This window comes from Petaurus breviceps, unplaced genomic scaffold, assembly GCF_028583685.1.
Source record: "Petaurus breviceps papuanus isolate PSGF00001 unplaced genomic scaffold, PetGlider_PUasm1.0 154, whole genome shotgun sequence".
Classification (NCBI taxonomy): Eukaryota; Metazoa; Chordata; class Mammalia; order Diprotodontia; family Petauridae; genus Petaurus; species Petaurus breviceps.
Genome location: NW_027185715.1, coordinates 479655 through 491275, shown reverse-complemented (window position 1 = coordinate 491275; position 11621 = coordinate 479655). Strand labels below are relative to the sequence as shown.

General features: G+C 50.7%; 2 protein-coding genes across 7 annotated transcripts; both read right to left on the bottom strand.

The window, feature by feature from the left end:
* Positions 1–465: 465 nt before the first annotated feature.
* Positions 466–4313, bottom strand: LOC138154463 (myosin light polypeptide 6). 3 transcript variants are annotated; one of them, XM_069079276.1, is made up of 7 exons: positions 4202–4312; positions 3823–3850; positions 2782–2925; positions 2146–2319; positions 1964–2041; positions 1475–1520; positions 466–677 (listed from the first exon to the last, which is right to left on the bottom strand). In XM_069079276.1, the coding sequence occupies exons 1-6, from the start codon at positions 4202–4204 to the stop codon at positions 1492–1494; spliced, it is 456 nt and encodes a 151-aa protein (XP_068935377.1). In that variant the 5' UTR covers positions 4205–4312; the 3' UTR covers positions 466–677; positions 1475–1491. The 3 variants fall into 3 exon arrangements, with proteins under 3 accessions (XP_068935377.1, XP_068935385.1, XP_068935392.1); XM_069079284.1 differs by lacking the exon at positions 1475–1520 and having other exon boundaries at positions 4202–4313; XM_069079291.1 differs by lacking the exons at positions 3823–3850; positions 4202–4312 and adding an exon at positions 3051–3186.
* A 778-nt stretch (positions 4314–5091) lies between these two features.
* Positions 5092–9603, bottom strand: MYL6B (myosin light chain 6B). Of its 4 annotated transcripts, XM_069079263.1 has the most exons (7): positions 9367–9602; positions 8484–8511; positions 8093–8236; positions 6712–6885; positions 5913–5990; positions 5746–5783; positions 5092–5283 (listed from the first exon to the last, which is right to left on the bottom strand). In XM_069079263.1, exons 1-6 carry the CDS (start codon positions 9541–9543, stop codon positions 5755–5757), a joined length of 630 nt encoding a protein of 209 aa, XP_068935364.1. In that variant the 5' UTR covers positions 9544–9602; the 3' UTR covers positions 5092–5283; positions 5746–5754. The 4 variants fall into 4 exon arrangements, with proteins under 4 accessions (XP_068935364.1, XP_068935354.1, XP_068935345.1 ...); XM_069079253.1 differs by lacking the exon at positions 5746–5783 and having other exon boundaries at positions 9367–9603; XM_069079244.1 differs by lacking the exon at positions 9367–9602 and having other exon boundaries at positions 8484–8727.
* Between the last annotated feature and the right edge of the window lie 2018 nt (positions 9604–11621).

The following is an 11621-nucleotide window of genomic DNA, read 5'->3' as shown; positions in this document are numbered from 1 at the left end:
ACCTTTTAGGGACTAGAGGCCTTCTCTCCTTCCCATATTAGATCTTCCATTTCCAGCCAACCTGAGGATGGTCGACATAGTTGACCCAGTTTAAATGGGGTTCATCTGCAGCTACCTATTTATTTGGGAGGGTGCTGGTAAGACCCACTGTTTGAAGGCAGCTAGCTGGGGCCACCTCTTGTTTCCCAAAACCAGGGGTGGAGAACCTGCAGCCTCAAGGCCACTTGGGGCCTCTAGGTCCTCCAGTGCGGCTCTTTGCATCCCCTTAATAAAGGGATTTGTTCTGTAGCACCCAAGGACATGCGGCCTCAAGGCTGCAGGTTCCCCACCCCTGCCCAAACCCGTGGCCCCTCCACTCTGGCTTCATTTTGCCCCTTGTGCCTCTCTTACCTTAAAAGAAAAAAAAAGGCATCAATATTCTGCCTTCTCCCCAACCACCCAAAAGCACCGGAACAAACCAGATGGTTAGGAGCTGATAGCAAGTTTATTTGGTGAAAGCAGAGAGCAAACAGGCCAAAGAGGACATATGGTGGGGACTGGAAGTGAGGATGTTGGTAACCCTGAAAACGTAGTTAGTTGCTTCAGGGGCAAGAGGATGATTTTCACACTGAGAGAGTTAGGGGTTCTTTGTGGGAAGGGGAGGTGTTCTCAGCCATTCAGCACCATCCGGACTAGCTCTGTGGAGAAAGAAACGGGGATGAGCTGGGGAGCAGGCAAGTAGGGGAGGGGCTAGCTGAGGGTGGTGGGACATCTAGACCCCTAAGGTGGCAGGAGTGTTAATATCCTCCAGAGTCCAGCCCTAGAGGTGATTGTACAGGACAGAAGAGCCACCTATGGGGTCTGACTTGGCCACATTGCCCCCAGCTTCCCTCCCAAAACCTGTTAGTCCCCCATCCCACCCTGAGCAGCAAGGACACAGCAAAGGTAGAGAAGGCACCCCCCCCCCAACTACCACCTATAGGTACTGTCAACCCATGGCAGGTGAAGGGGAGAACACAGTGGGTTTATTTTGGAGGAGGGGGAGATCACCTCCAAGCTGCCCAGCAAAGGAAGGGCAAGGGATTCAACTGTAGCAGAAGATGGCCAGGCAACCCTCCCCCCGTCGCCAAAACCCTCACCCAGGGATATGGACAAGGGCAAGATAGCACCCTAAAGCAAGACTGTCCCAGGCCTGGTAAGTTGCCAGACACCTGGGTACCAAAAGCTAGACCTCACAGAGCCCAGGGCAGAATTTGAGGGGCATATGGAGATGGAGTACTACCCAGACAGTCTTCCTTTATGCAGGGGGACTACCCTCCCCTTCCCAATCAGACAGATCCATGCAGAAACATGCCAAGAAAAAGTGAGAGGTGAGAGGCAGAGGCAGGGGACAAATAGCGAAATAGAAGAGGGGGAAGGCAGGGAAGGGACCAGGAAGGAGACACGGGAAGGTCAACTTGGGAGGAAAGGGAGGAGAGGCTGGGAGGAGCCGTACCCGCCCCATGGGGCCCTTCACCCCGACAGGATATGCCTCACAAACGCTGCAGGAAGGAAGAGACATTAATGGTGAAGACAAGACACAGACATAGGGTGGTGGGGTGTCACACAGGGATGTGAGGGGAGACATTCTATTCCTTCTATACCTTCCACCCCTCACACCCCAGCTCTCTTCCTGCCCCCCTCTGACCTCCCACACCTGAGCTAGGCCCTGCCCCTTGCCTGCCTCCAAAGTGCTTTCTGAGCCATCAGCCCACCTGGAGATACAACTCCTTGCACACAGTGGGGTGCTAATAAATGCTGGCTGAACTGACTGTAAGGAGGACAAGGATTCTCCTATGATTTCCTGAGGGCAGCAGGGACCTTTTTCTCTTTATATCCTCGGCACCAGGAAGGCACTTGGTATCAGCTAAATGACTGATAACCCTACCTCAACTTTCCACACTGCTAAATTCTTCCCAGAAAATGATGAACGTTCCCCTCTCACCTTCATAGTTGATACAACCGTTGCTGTCTTCGTGCCCTGCCACTAACACTTCCACTTCTTCCTCTGTCATCTTCTCACCTGTAGAGGGGACCAGACCTCTCAGGGAATCAGCAGACTAGGGGAAAGTAGGGAAGGAGCACAGGGCACTAGAGGTCTGGTGACTTGCAGGGAGGAGGCCTTACCCAGGGTGATGAGGACATGTCGTATTTCTGCCCCCATGACTGTGCCGTTCCCTTCCTTATCAAACACCCGAAGCCCTTCTACGTAGTCTTCATATGTGCCCTGGTCCTTATTCTTGGCTACGGTCTGCAGCATTGGCAGAAAGTGTTCAAAGTCCAGCACCTTCACATTCATCTCTGTTCCAGAGAAAAAGAGGGGTTAACATGAGTGGCATCAGGTCAGAATGGCCATTTCCCACATTCCCTAAGCTTAGGGACTCTGCAAAGGAAGCCAGATCCGTATTACAATGGCTCATTTTTGATTGTGGCTTCTTTTGCTTTTTTTAATCATACATTTTCCAGTATGACCCCATAACAATTTAGAACCCTCTTCTGTAACAGCAACCATAAGCAAAACAAAACAGTTGAGCTAAACTACAAAATCTAACAGCCCTAAGTAACAATCTGCTGTCTCCCACCTCAAGGAGGAAACTCATTCGGCCCCTCTCCCCCCTCCGACAATTGCTCAAAGGAACCTTGTACAGTCTGGGTACTCCCACATACACTAGGCTCTCTACAGATAGGTTGTTTCCACCTTGAGCAACATTCTTAGAGAATTCTTAACTGCACCCCCAAGTCATTCTTGGGGCCCTCTCTCACCATCACTCTTGGGATTCCCTAAGACCTTGAGCACCTCAGCATTGGTAGGGTTCTGGCCCAGGGCTCGCATCACGTCCCCACACTGGCTGTATAAGATCTTTCCATCCCCTGTTCGGTCAAACAGCTGAAAGGCCTCCTTGAACTCTAGAGGGGGGGCAAGAGACAAAGCAGTGTCAAAAGTGGAGGTCGGTATCCCAAGTACTGTCCCAGAGCTCTGGACGCATTCATTTTTGTCTGGAGAAAACAAACTCCTGGATAAGTAACACTACCGGGCTGAATCTGGTTTCACTTCTTCTGATCAGGTTTCCCAAAGGACCCACTTAATTCCAAGTCAGTTTCCAGATAACCTGTCCTAGTTGGGGGTACTCCATCTCCCTAACATCCCTCTAATTTCTCTCATTCTTCAAAACTCATTGAGCCCCGCCTTTACTCCTGGAGTGGAATGCGCCACCGCCCAGTCTGGGTTCCAGCCCTTATAAGGAAGTAGGTGCAGCCCAGGGCTCAGGACATCCCAAAAGGGCCAGTTTTTTCACCTCCATTCCCTAAATAAGACAGAGCTTCCTGTGCATGGTCAGAGGGCTTCCGCCAGGTTTTCAGGCCCCTGCTCCCTCCCACTGAAATCCCCAGGGCTCCGCACCTCCCAGTGTCCAGTCCTCAGCCCTTCCCCCAGGTCTAAGCCAGCAAAGAGGGCAGTGTCACAAACAGGGAAGTTGGTTAATAGGGAGAGGACCAGAGCAGGCAGCCTACACCCACTCCCCAAACCATCACAGCACACACAAGGCGTTATGTAACCAAGGTCTTCACACACCAGCCCCCGAAAACAAACTCACCCAATGCTTGGGGTTCAGATCTAAAGAGAGGAGGAGGAGGAGGAGAGTGAAGAGCAGAGACGGAGGAAGAGAAAAATGGAGGAAACCGGGAGGAGGAAGGAGACAGACGCCGCTGGGTGGGCGGGAGGGCACGGAAGCTGGAGGCAGGCCCCGGCAGCCAGGGGGACCTGGGTATGCCCCCTCCCCCTTCGGGGGGTCCGAGGCCACTCACCTGCGGTCTGATCCTCCGTGAAGTCGCACTGTGGCCCAACAAAGAGAAGGGAGTAGAGGTCAGCATCCAGGCTTCCACACGCACAGGGTTTCCCCCCTCCCCAAGCCTGCCATCTCCCACGACTTCTCACTCATCTGGACCCGTCTCCTCATCTGCAAAATGGGGGCACTGCACCAGCTGCTCCCCAAGGCACCCTCCGGCCCCAAGCTGGGTCCCTCCCCCTGCGCTCCTAGTCCTGGCCCCCAGCCTTAGCAAACGGACCCCGAAGTTAGGCTACCGCCGCTTCCGGGCGCCCCCCCCCCCGGGGCTCCCCATCTGCCCACTCCACGCCCCCGGCCAGGCCTTTCCCCAGCCTTCCTGCCCCTCTCCCGGGCCCCACCATCTTGGCCTTGCAGAGAGCTCGCTCCTACTGCTGCTGCTGCCGTAAGTAATGGCTCCGGCTCTTTCCGCCGCTCCAATCTGCCCGAGCGCGTCCCATGACGTCACCCTCCGCAGAGGTAGCCAATCGGAGGCCCTGCCCGCGGGTTATGCAGATGAGCTCGCTGGGTTATTCATTAGGCAGCTCCCAGCCGCCGCCTTTCTGGACTTGCGGAGGGCGGGAGGGCGGGGGAGGAGAAAGCGGGCTTCGAGCTACTCCTATTTTGGGAGTGCCGTCAGAAACCCAGGAGCTATGCACGCTCCTTCCCCTCCTGCTGGGCTGGAGCGGCCAGTGGAAAAAGCCCTGAACTTGGACTCAGCTTCGGGGATCTGACTCTGAGTCACCAGGCCGTCCAGAGTCTTGTACCAGAGGCTGGATTCGAACCCAGAGCCTCTGACTCACTGCCCCCGCCCCATAGCCACTTCTGAACCCCTTCTGTATAAACTGCGTGGCCGTGGACGGGTCACCAGATACTCTGAGCCTCAGTTTCCTCCTGGTCGGAGCCGGACTAGATGACCTCCAGTCCAGGGCGGAGAGGTTCTGGAATGTGGAGAAGTGGAATGGCATAGATTCGGGGCTGGCAGGGATCTGGGAAGTCTTCTGGTCTCCCCCTCTCCCTCACCCCCCCACCATTTTACAGAGAAGGAAATTATGGTTTAAATGACTAAACTAAATTAAGGTTAAATGGCTTTCCTGATGTCACACTGTAAATGGCCCTTGAAACCCGGCGCTCCGACTCCTAAATCAAGCACTTCACCAAACCTGGTCCAAGGACCAGAGAGGGAAAGAGTAAAGGTGAAACCTCACACAGGCACAAACCCCCCTCCCCCTCCGAATGACAGACCAGAAACTAGAAGTCCATTGCTTTATTATGGGAAATAAAGTGAGGGTGGGGGGGGGACAACACAGCACGTCTGTCCCTTCCCACACCATCGGTCTCCACTCAATGCAAGGAACCTTTTACCAAGTGCCTGCTCTGTGCAAGGCTCTGGACTTTCATCTCCCCAGGATGCAGGAAGACTCTGGCTGGAGAGAAGTAGGATCTAGAGAGAGAGAGGGGTTTGGGTGGTTTGGGTAGCTAGTGCATGGCGGTCCCTCCCCGTCCCCCATCCCCCACTCCATCCCCCACCCCATCCTTCAGGACCAAAAAGAGGTTCACGCAGCTCTCCCAGGGAAAGCGAAAGTGGATAGAAATAGCTTCTATGGACACCCTTTGTTATTTTTTTTAAAACAATTTCACATATTAATAGTTGGTTCTCACCACAGCTCTGTAAGGTTGATAAAGCAAATACTATTAATCTCATTTTACAGACCAGTAAACAAGCTTGGGGGAATGAAATGACAGGACCATTAGACCCTTTGTAGCAGAGATGACCCTTTTGCCCAAGGACTTGAGTCTATTCAATGGTATCTTAATGCTTTTAAAGCTCCCAAAGGGGACAAAGAGAAAGGTAGGGATGCAGCTGAGGAGACAGGGGTTGGGTGGGCCAGGGAATCACTCCTACCTTGGGGCCTCAGCTTGACATAATGTGTTTCAGGAAGGCTGCCAAAGAAGGTGAAAGGGGGTGGTCAGAGCCAAGCACCCCTTCCCCCCTTGGAGTATAGATTTCTCCACTCCCAAGCACCTGCCTTCCCCAACTCACACACATACTCCCCCTCCCCACCCTCTCACCCTCATAGTTGATGGAGCCATTGTTGTCTTCGTGGCCAGCCAGGAGGGTCTCCACCTCTTCCTCAGTCATCTTCTCTCCTATAACAGAAGCAGATAAACCTGGAGCTTACTCCCTCCCACCCCAACTTCAGCCATACTATTTAGGGGTGGCACTTTCTTCCTCATCTAGCCCCCGCCCAAACAGACACTGTAGCCCTCTCTCTCCCTTCCTTGTCTGCCTTCCTCCCCAGTCTCATGTCTCCAATTATAAATATTATCAATGCCTTGTTTTTTGTGTAGCAAATGACTTCACTCATGCTAGTGGAATACCCAGGAAGCCCCGAGGTTTCACTGTCTCCTGGACAAAGGATGAAAGTGACTCACCCAAGGTCACACAGCCAGTTAGGGGCATAAGAAGAACTAGAAACCATAATTCATTACCTTCCCACCTTACACTTCAGGTTGTCAGAACATTAAAAAATCTCATAGATCATGCTTCTTGGAGTTTGGGGTCTTCCCCAACTTGGCTACATTCCTAACTATTCTTGCTTCTTTAAATCCGTCCCTTCCAGGAAATGTCATTCCTTGCCTAGACTGGATTGGAATGACCACTTCCACTTGCCATGCCTACACTGCCCTCCACAACAACCCTTTCTCATAATACCCCCTCCACAATGACCATGAAGCCCACCCCTGTCCCTGGGCTGCACCTTGTTCTCTCCCCATAAATCTGGGATGAGACCCCTCAATCTCAAGTGCCCTTCTCCTCCTCCACCATGGCCTCCACCCATGAGCCCCCTTTGTTACCTCCCAATCTTACCCAGGGTGGTGAGGACATGTCGGAGTTCAGCTCCCATGACTGTACCATTCCCTTCCTTATCAAACACTCGAAGTCCCTCCACATAGTCTTCATATGTTCCTTGGTCCCGGCTTTTAGCTACTGACTGGAGCATGGGCAGGAAGGTCTCAAAGTCCACACGCTTGGAGTTCAGCTCTGAGGGAGTGAGTGGGTAGGGGGGACAGAGGGTCCTAAGTGACCCCTTCCTGGGACTCCTCCATTATTATCTGGAATCTCTAGCCAGTGGACAGTCCCATTAGAATCATCCCATTCAGCCCATCTGTATCATTCTAGTTCTGTTAGGGTTTTTTCTCTTTTTTTTGGAGGGCAATTGAGGTTGTGACTTGCCCAAGGTCACACGGCTAGTTTTTGTGTTAAGTGTCTGAGGATGGTTTTGAACTCAGGTCCTCCTGACTCCAGAACAGGTGCTCCATTCACTGTACCATCTAGCTGCCTTTGGTTTTTTTTTTTTAAGCAAATGGAATTTTACTCTAAGTGCATGAAAATTTTGTTTAATGACACAAGTTAGAAATGCTTTATATACAGTACATGAACATGTCAATGAACTATATTTGGAGGAGTCACTGCTATTCTCATTTTTTAGTAATACATATGTCATTTTTTTAAGGGTCTTTTCTGGCTTCTACCTAATTGAACATTAATGGCAAACCACTCCAGTATCTGCCACGAAAATCCCAAATGAGGTCAATGAAGAGCCAGACATGACTGAAATGACTGGACAACTACAATAACAAAGTGACATTCATCAATTCATTTAAGCCAATAATTATGAAATTTAGCCAGTTTTGCCACTTTCCAGTTTGTTTCTCATTAATCTCTTACATTTCATTATAATAAACATAATCCAGGGGTGGCTAGGTGGCACAGTGAATAGAGCACTGGCCCTGGAGTCAGGAGGACCTGAGTTCAAATCTGGCCTCAGACACTTAACACTTACTAGCTGTGTGACCTTGGGCAAGTCGCTTGACCCCAATTGCCCTGCTTTGCTTCCCCCCTCCAAAAAAAGAGCAGAAATAATAATAATAAGCATAATCCAATTTGAATTTGGTCAAAGGGTCACACTTGAGGACCTAGAAGGCTGCATGTGGCCTTGAAACCGAAGGTTCCCCATCCCTGAACCTAGACCAACCCTTACTTGAACTGAATTGTTTCTACAGAATCCCTAGATCCTGGGCAAAGAACCATCCCCACCCCCAATATCACTTTTAGGGTAAACACACCCAGACCTGACTCAACTCACACTTGGAGCGCTTAAACATCAACCCGTGAACGCTTGGTCATCATTTTTTTTTTGCCCTGCTACCACCATCCCAGTTATGGCCCATCATTCCTGCAGCCTCACCATCATTCTTTGGGTGACCCAGGACCTTGAGCACCTCAGCATTGGTAGGGTTCTGGCCCAGGGCCCGCATCACGTCCCCACACTGATTGTACAAGATCTTTCCATCTCCAATTCGGTCAAACAGCTGGAAGGCCTCTTTGAAGTCTGGGAATGGGAGGAAATTAGGGTGAGCCAAAGGGTTTCCTCCATCCCCAGGTTGGAAGCAGGACTCAGAATAATGGACTAAGATAGAACATAGCAGGAGGAAGAAATTCTGAGGACAGAACTAATGCGAAGGGCAGCTCTGGGGCTGTAAAAAAAAAAAAAAAGAGACATAGGGAGACAAAAAGACAAGACTGTGACAGGGGATTTAGGATAGGAGGGTGGGGGTGGGTGGTTATGGTCTCCTCACCCTCCAGCTGGTCCTTGTTAAACTCGATCTGTGAAGGAAAAGATAGTGTGAAGACATGTGGGGTGCCAGGAACCCCCAGGCCAGGCCAGCCCCCCTCTGCCACCCCTCTCTGGAGTGGCCCAAAGGGACCCAGCTGGGAACTAAGAGCGCCTGAGTCCCATTCCCAGCTCCAAGCCTTAGGAGAATACCAGCAGTGGGTATGTGGGAGGGAGACCTTCCTGGGAAACATGGCTAATCCAGCACCACCTGTTCCCCTCCCCCTGGCTCTCCCAACCCTGCATCCCTCACATAACCCGCAGTTGAACAAAGGCTAAATTTACCCCCACACCCCCAGCTGTGATTGTCTAACAAGTCCCACTCCCCACCCTCCCTTCTCAGACCAACAGGCTCATTCCCTCCCTTTCAGACTCTTTTCCTAGGCCCTGAAGGGTGAGAATAGAGGATGGACGCTGGCCCCTTCTCTCTCTCTCCTATGAAACAGTCCCAAGGACCTGAGCATCTCTGTTCCCAGATTGTTGTGTTCCCCACGTCTCTGCTCTCCACTCAAGGTGGAAAGGGGTGCCGTTATGTGCCATATTGCAGAGGCAAGAGGGGAAAAGTGAACATGGGAGTAACAAAATTGGGGTAAGGGGGTTCAGACTGATAACCCTGATAACCCCATTCTGTAGATTTAGTATCTGGCTTCGTTATGGGGGAGCTAAGGCAACCCCCACACCATTATAGTGCTCCATTAGTTCCTCCCCCATTTTCCCTATCCCATCTACAAGCCCCCCACCACTACTATTCATTATTTCTCCAAATCCTTACCTCCTAAAGATGTCTCCCCAGTCTCCCATCCCTGCCCCCCTCCCTTCATATTGACCCTTATGACTAGGAGACTCACCACCACTTTGGAGAGGTCAATGGGGGGCTCCTGGGGTTTGGTGGGAGCTGCTGAGGCAAGGGGAGCAGCTGGTTCAGCCTTGGGCTTCCCTGGAGGGGCCACGGCTGGCTTGGCAGCAGGTTTGGGGGCAGCAGGTCCCAATGGCCGCTTCACAGGGGCGTCTTTTTTGGGAGGCATGGTGGATGATGGATGACGGGCACAAGAACAGTGCCCGGAGGGGGCATTCAGTTTAAATAGCCAGGGAGTATGGGATATCAAGGGGGCGGGAGCAGAGATCAGGCTGGGGGGGGGGGGGGGTGAGGTGGAGGAGAAAGACAAAGAAGCCTGCCTGCCCTCTACCTCCCCTGCCTCCCCCATTCTGGGCCTCCTGCCCCAAGGTCTCTGTCTCTCTGCCCACATTTCCTAAGGCATTTTGCCAAGCTACTGCCCCCTCTGGGAATAAGGGAATGGGGGTGATGGGGAACTGGGTGCCTAGATTAAAAATCTCACCCTTGGGTGAGCAGGAATCACCCCAACAGAGAGAGGACCATGGCATCTCAAATTTATAAAGTCACAGATATAGGAAAGGCTAGGAGCAGAAAAGAACTTATACATTTCAACCCCTGCACCCTCTCTCCTCTGGGAGAAACATTTTATCCCCCTGCAATCTTAATCTCTTGCAGACTAGGAGTGGGTTGCATCTAGGAGGAGGGAAGAATTCAAAGTTGAAGGTGTCCCCAAAGTCCTTTTCAAGGATCTAAGCATCCTTCCAAATCAGGCTACTGGAAATGGGGTGTCCGTGTTCATCACCCCTAATCCCCACTGTTTATGCTTCTGGTTCCAGAACCAAATCTGGAAAGTGGGGGGAGTAAATAGGATAAAGAAAGGACAGTGTGTCATTCTAGGCCGTGGGAGGCTGGGCTTTGTGTTCCAACACACTGGCCCCCTTGGCCAGCAAAGGCAAGTGGAGGTCAAAGTTAATACACCCCCATGCCTTGGTCTTACAGAAGGGGCTGGAATGACTTCTGGTGCCAAGAGGCTGTACAGGGCCCTGAGGCAGGAAGAATGGTTAATTCTCCATCCCTGAAAGAACCCAAGAATGAAATCCTAATGAGCCTCCCCATTATTCATTTCTCACACACAGCAGTATCAGAACCCTACCCCACCTCTGGACTCGGACTCCAGGCTGGCCAGAACCAGATATAGGGACAACGTGAGCTTCCACCTTCATCTAAGTCTGTGCTGAAGATATCAACCTCTACAGGATCCAAGAGAAGGGGAAAGAGATGGGGTGATTAACAAGGCCCAGTTGAAAATTCATCATGTTTTAGATAAGGAAACCAAGGTAACTCTGAAAAGCAGATGGAGAAATCCTGAAATGGTCACCTCTGAGACTATAGTACAATGAGAGATATCATCAAGAAATCTATTCCCCAGGGTGACTAGGTGGTACAGTGAATAGAGCACCAGTCCTGGAGTTAGGAGGACCTGAGTTCAAATCCAACTTCAGACACTTAACACAAAACTAGCCATGTGACCTTGGGCAAGTCAACTGTATTATGTTTTAAGTCATTACAATGAAAGATTATGAAATATATGTATCAAATGGCATGGTATTGCATATTGGCACTTCATAAAGTAAAAGATAACTGAATCAAAAAACATACATACTGCAACACAATTTTTGTAGACTTTAATATCTTTCTTTGAGAACTGAATAGCTTTTAAAGAAAGAAGAAAACAGCTAAATAAAAATATACTTGAAGGGTGGCTAGGTGGCACAGTGAACAGAGTACTGGCCCTGGAGTTGGGAGGATCTGAGTTCAAATCCAACCTCAGACACTTAACACAAAACTAGCCGTGTGACCTTGGGCAAGTCACTTAACCCAAATGCCCTACCTTCCCCCTCCAAAAAGCAAGAAAGAAAGAAAGAGAGAGAGAAAGAAAGAAAGAAAGAAAGAAAGAAAGAAAGAAAGAAAGAAAGAAAGAAAGAAAGAAAGAAAGAAATCTATTCCCCCAGACATAAAACTTACTGGGGGCAGAAAGGTCAAATCTCCTGGGTAGGTGCAGGCTGGATTGTATGTCTGTATGTAGGAGCTACATTTTCTCAGAGAAGAAGGTAAACGCCCACTTAAAGATGGTCTGGGGTGACCTTGAGAGAGTTATCTGAACAGGTTAGAGTCAAGGTGAAGGTGAAATACCCATCTGACAGTCCTAAATAACTCAGGTTTTTATGATTTAAGTGTCAACCTACCAAGAGAATATAATGGGAGTTA

Bases quoted from the DNA above. Each gene is read 5' to 3' on its own strand.
- LOC138154463 (XM_069079284.1), bottom strand. The intron at 2,042-2,145 runs GTAAGGCCTCCT...TCCCCTCTACAG, and splicing joins ACATGTCCTCATCACCCTGG to GTGAGAAGATGACAGAGGAA. The intron at 678-1,963 runs GTGAGAGGGGAA...CTTTCTCCACAG, and splicing joins CGGTTGTATCAACTATGAAG to AGCTAGTCCGGATGGTGCTG.
- MYL6B (XM_069079234.1), bottom strand. From the start codon at position 8,712: ATGTTTCCCAGGAAGGTCTCCCTCCCACATACCCACTGCTGGTATTCT. The intron at 8,237-8,483 runs GTGAGGAGACCA...TCCCATTCCCAG, and splicing joins TAACAAGGACCAGCTGGAGG to ACTTCAAAGAGGCCTTCCAG. The intron at 5,284-5,912 runs GTGAGAGGGTGG...CTCTCTCTCTAG, and splicing joins TGGCTCCATCAACTATGAGG to ATCCTACTTCTCTCCAGCCA.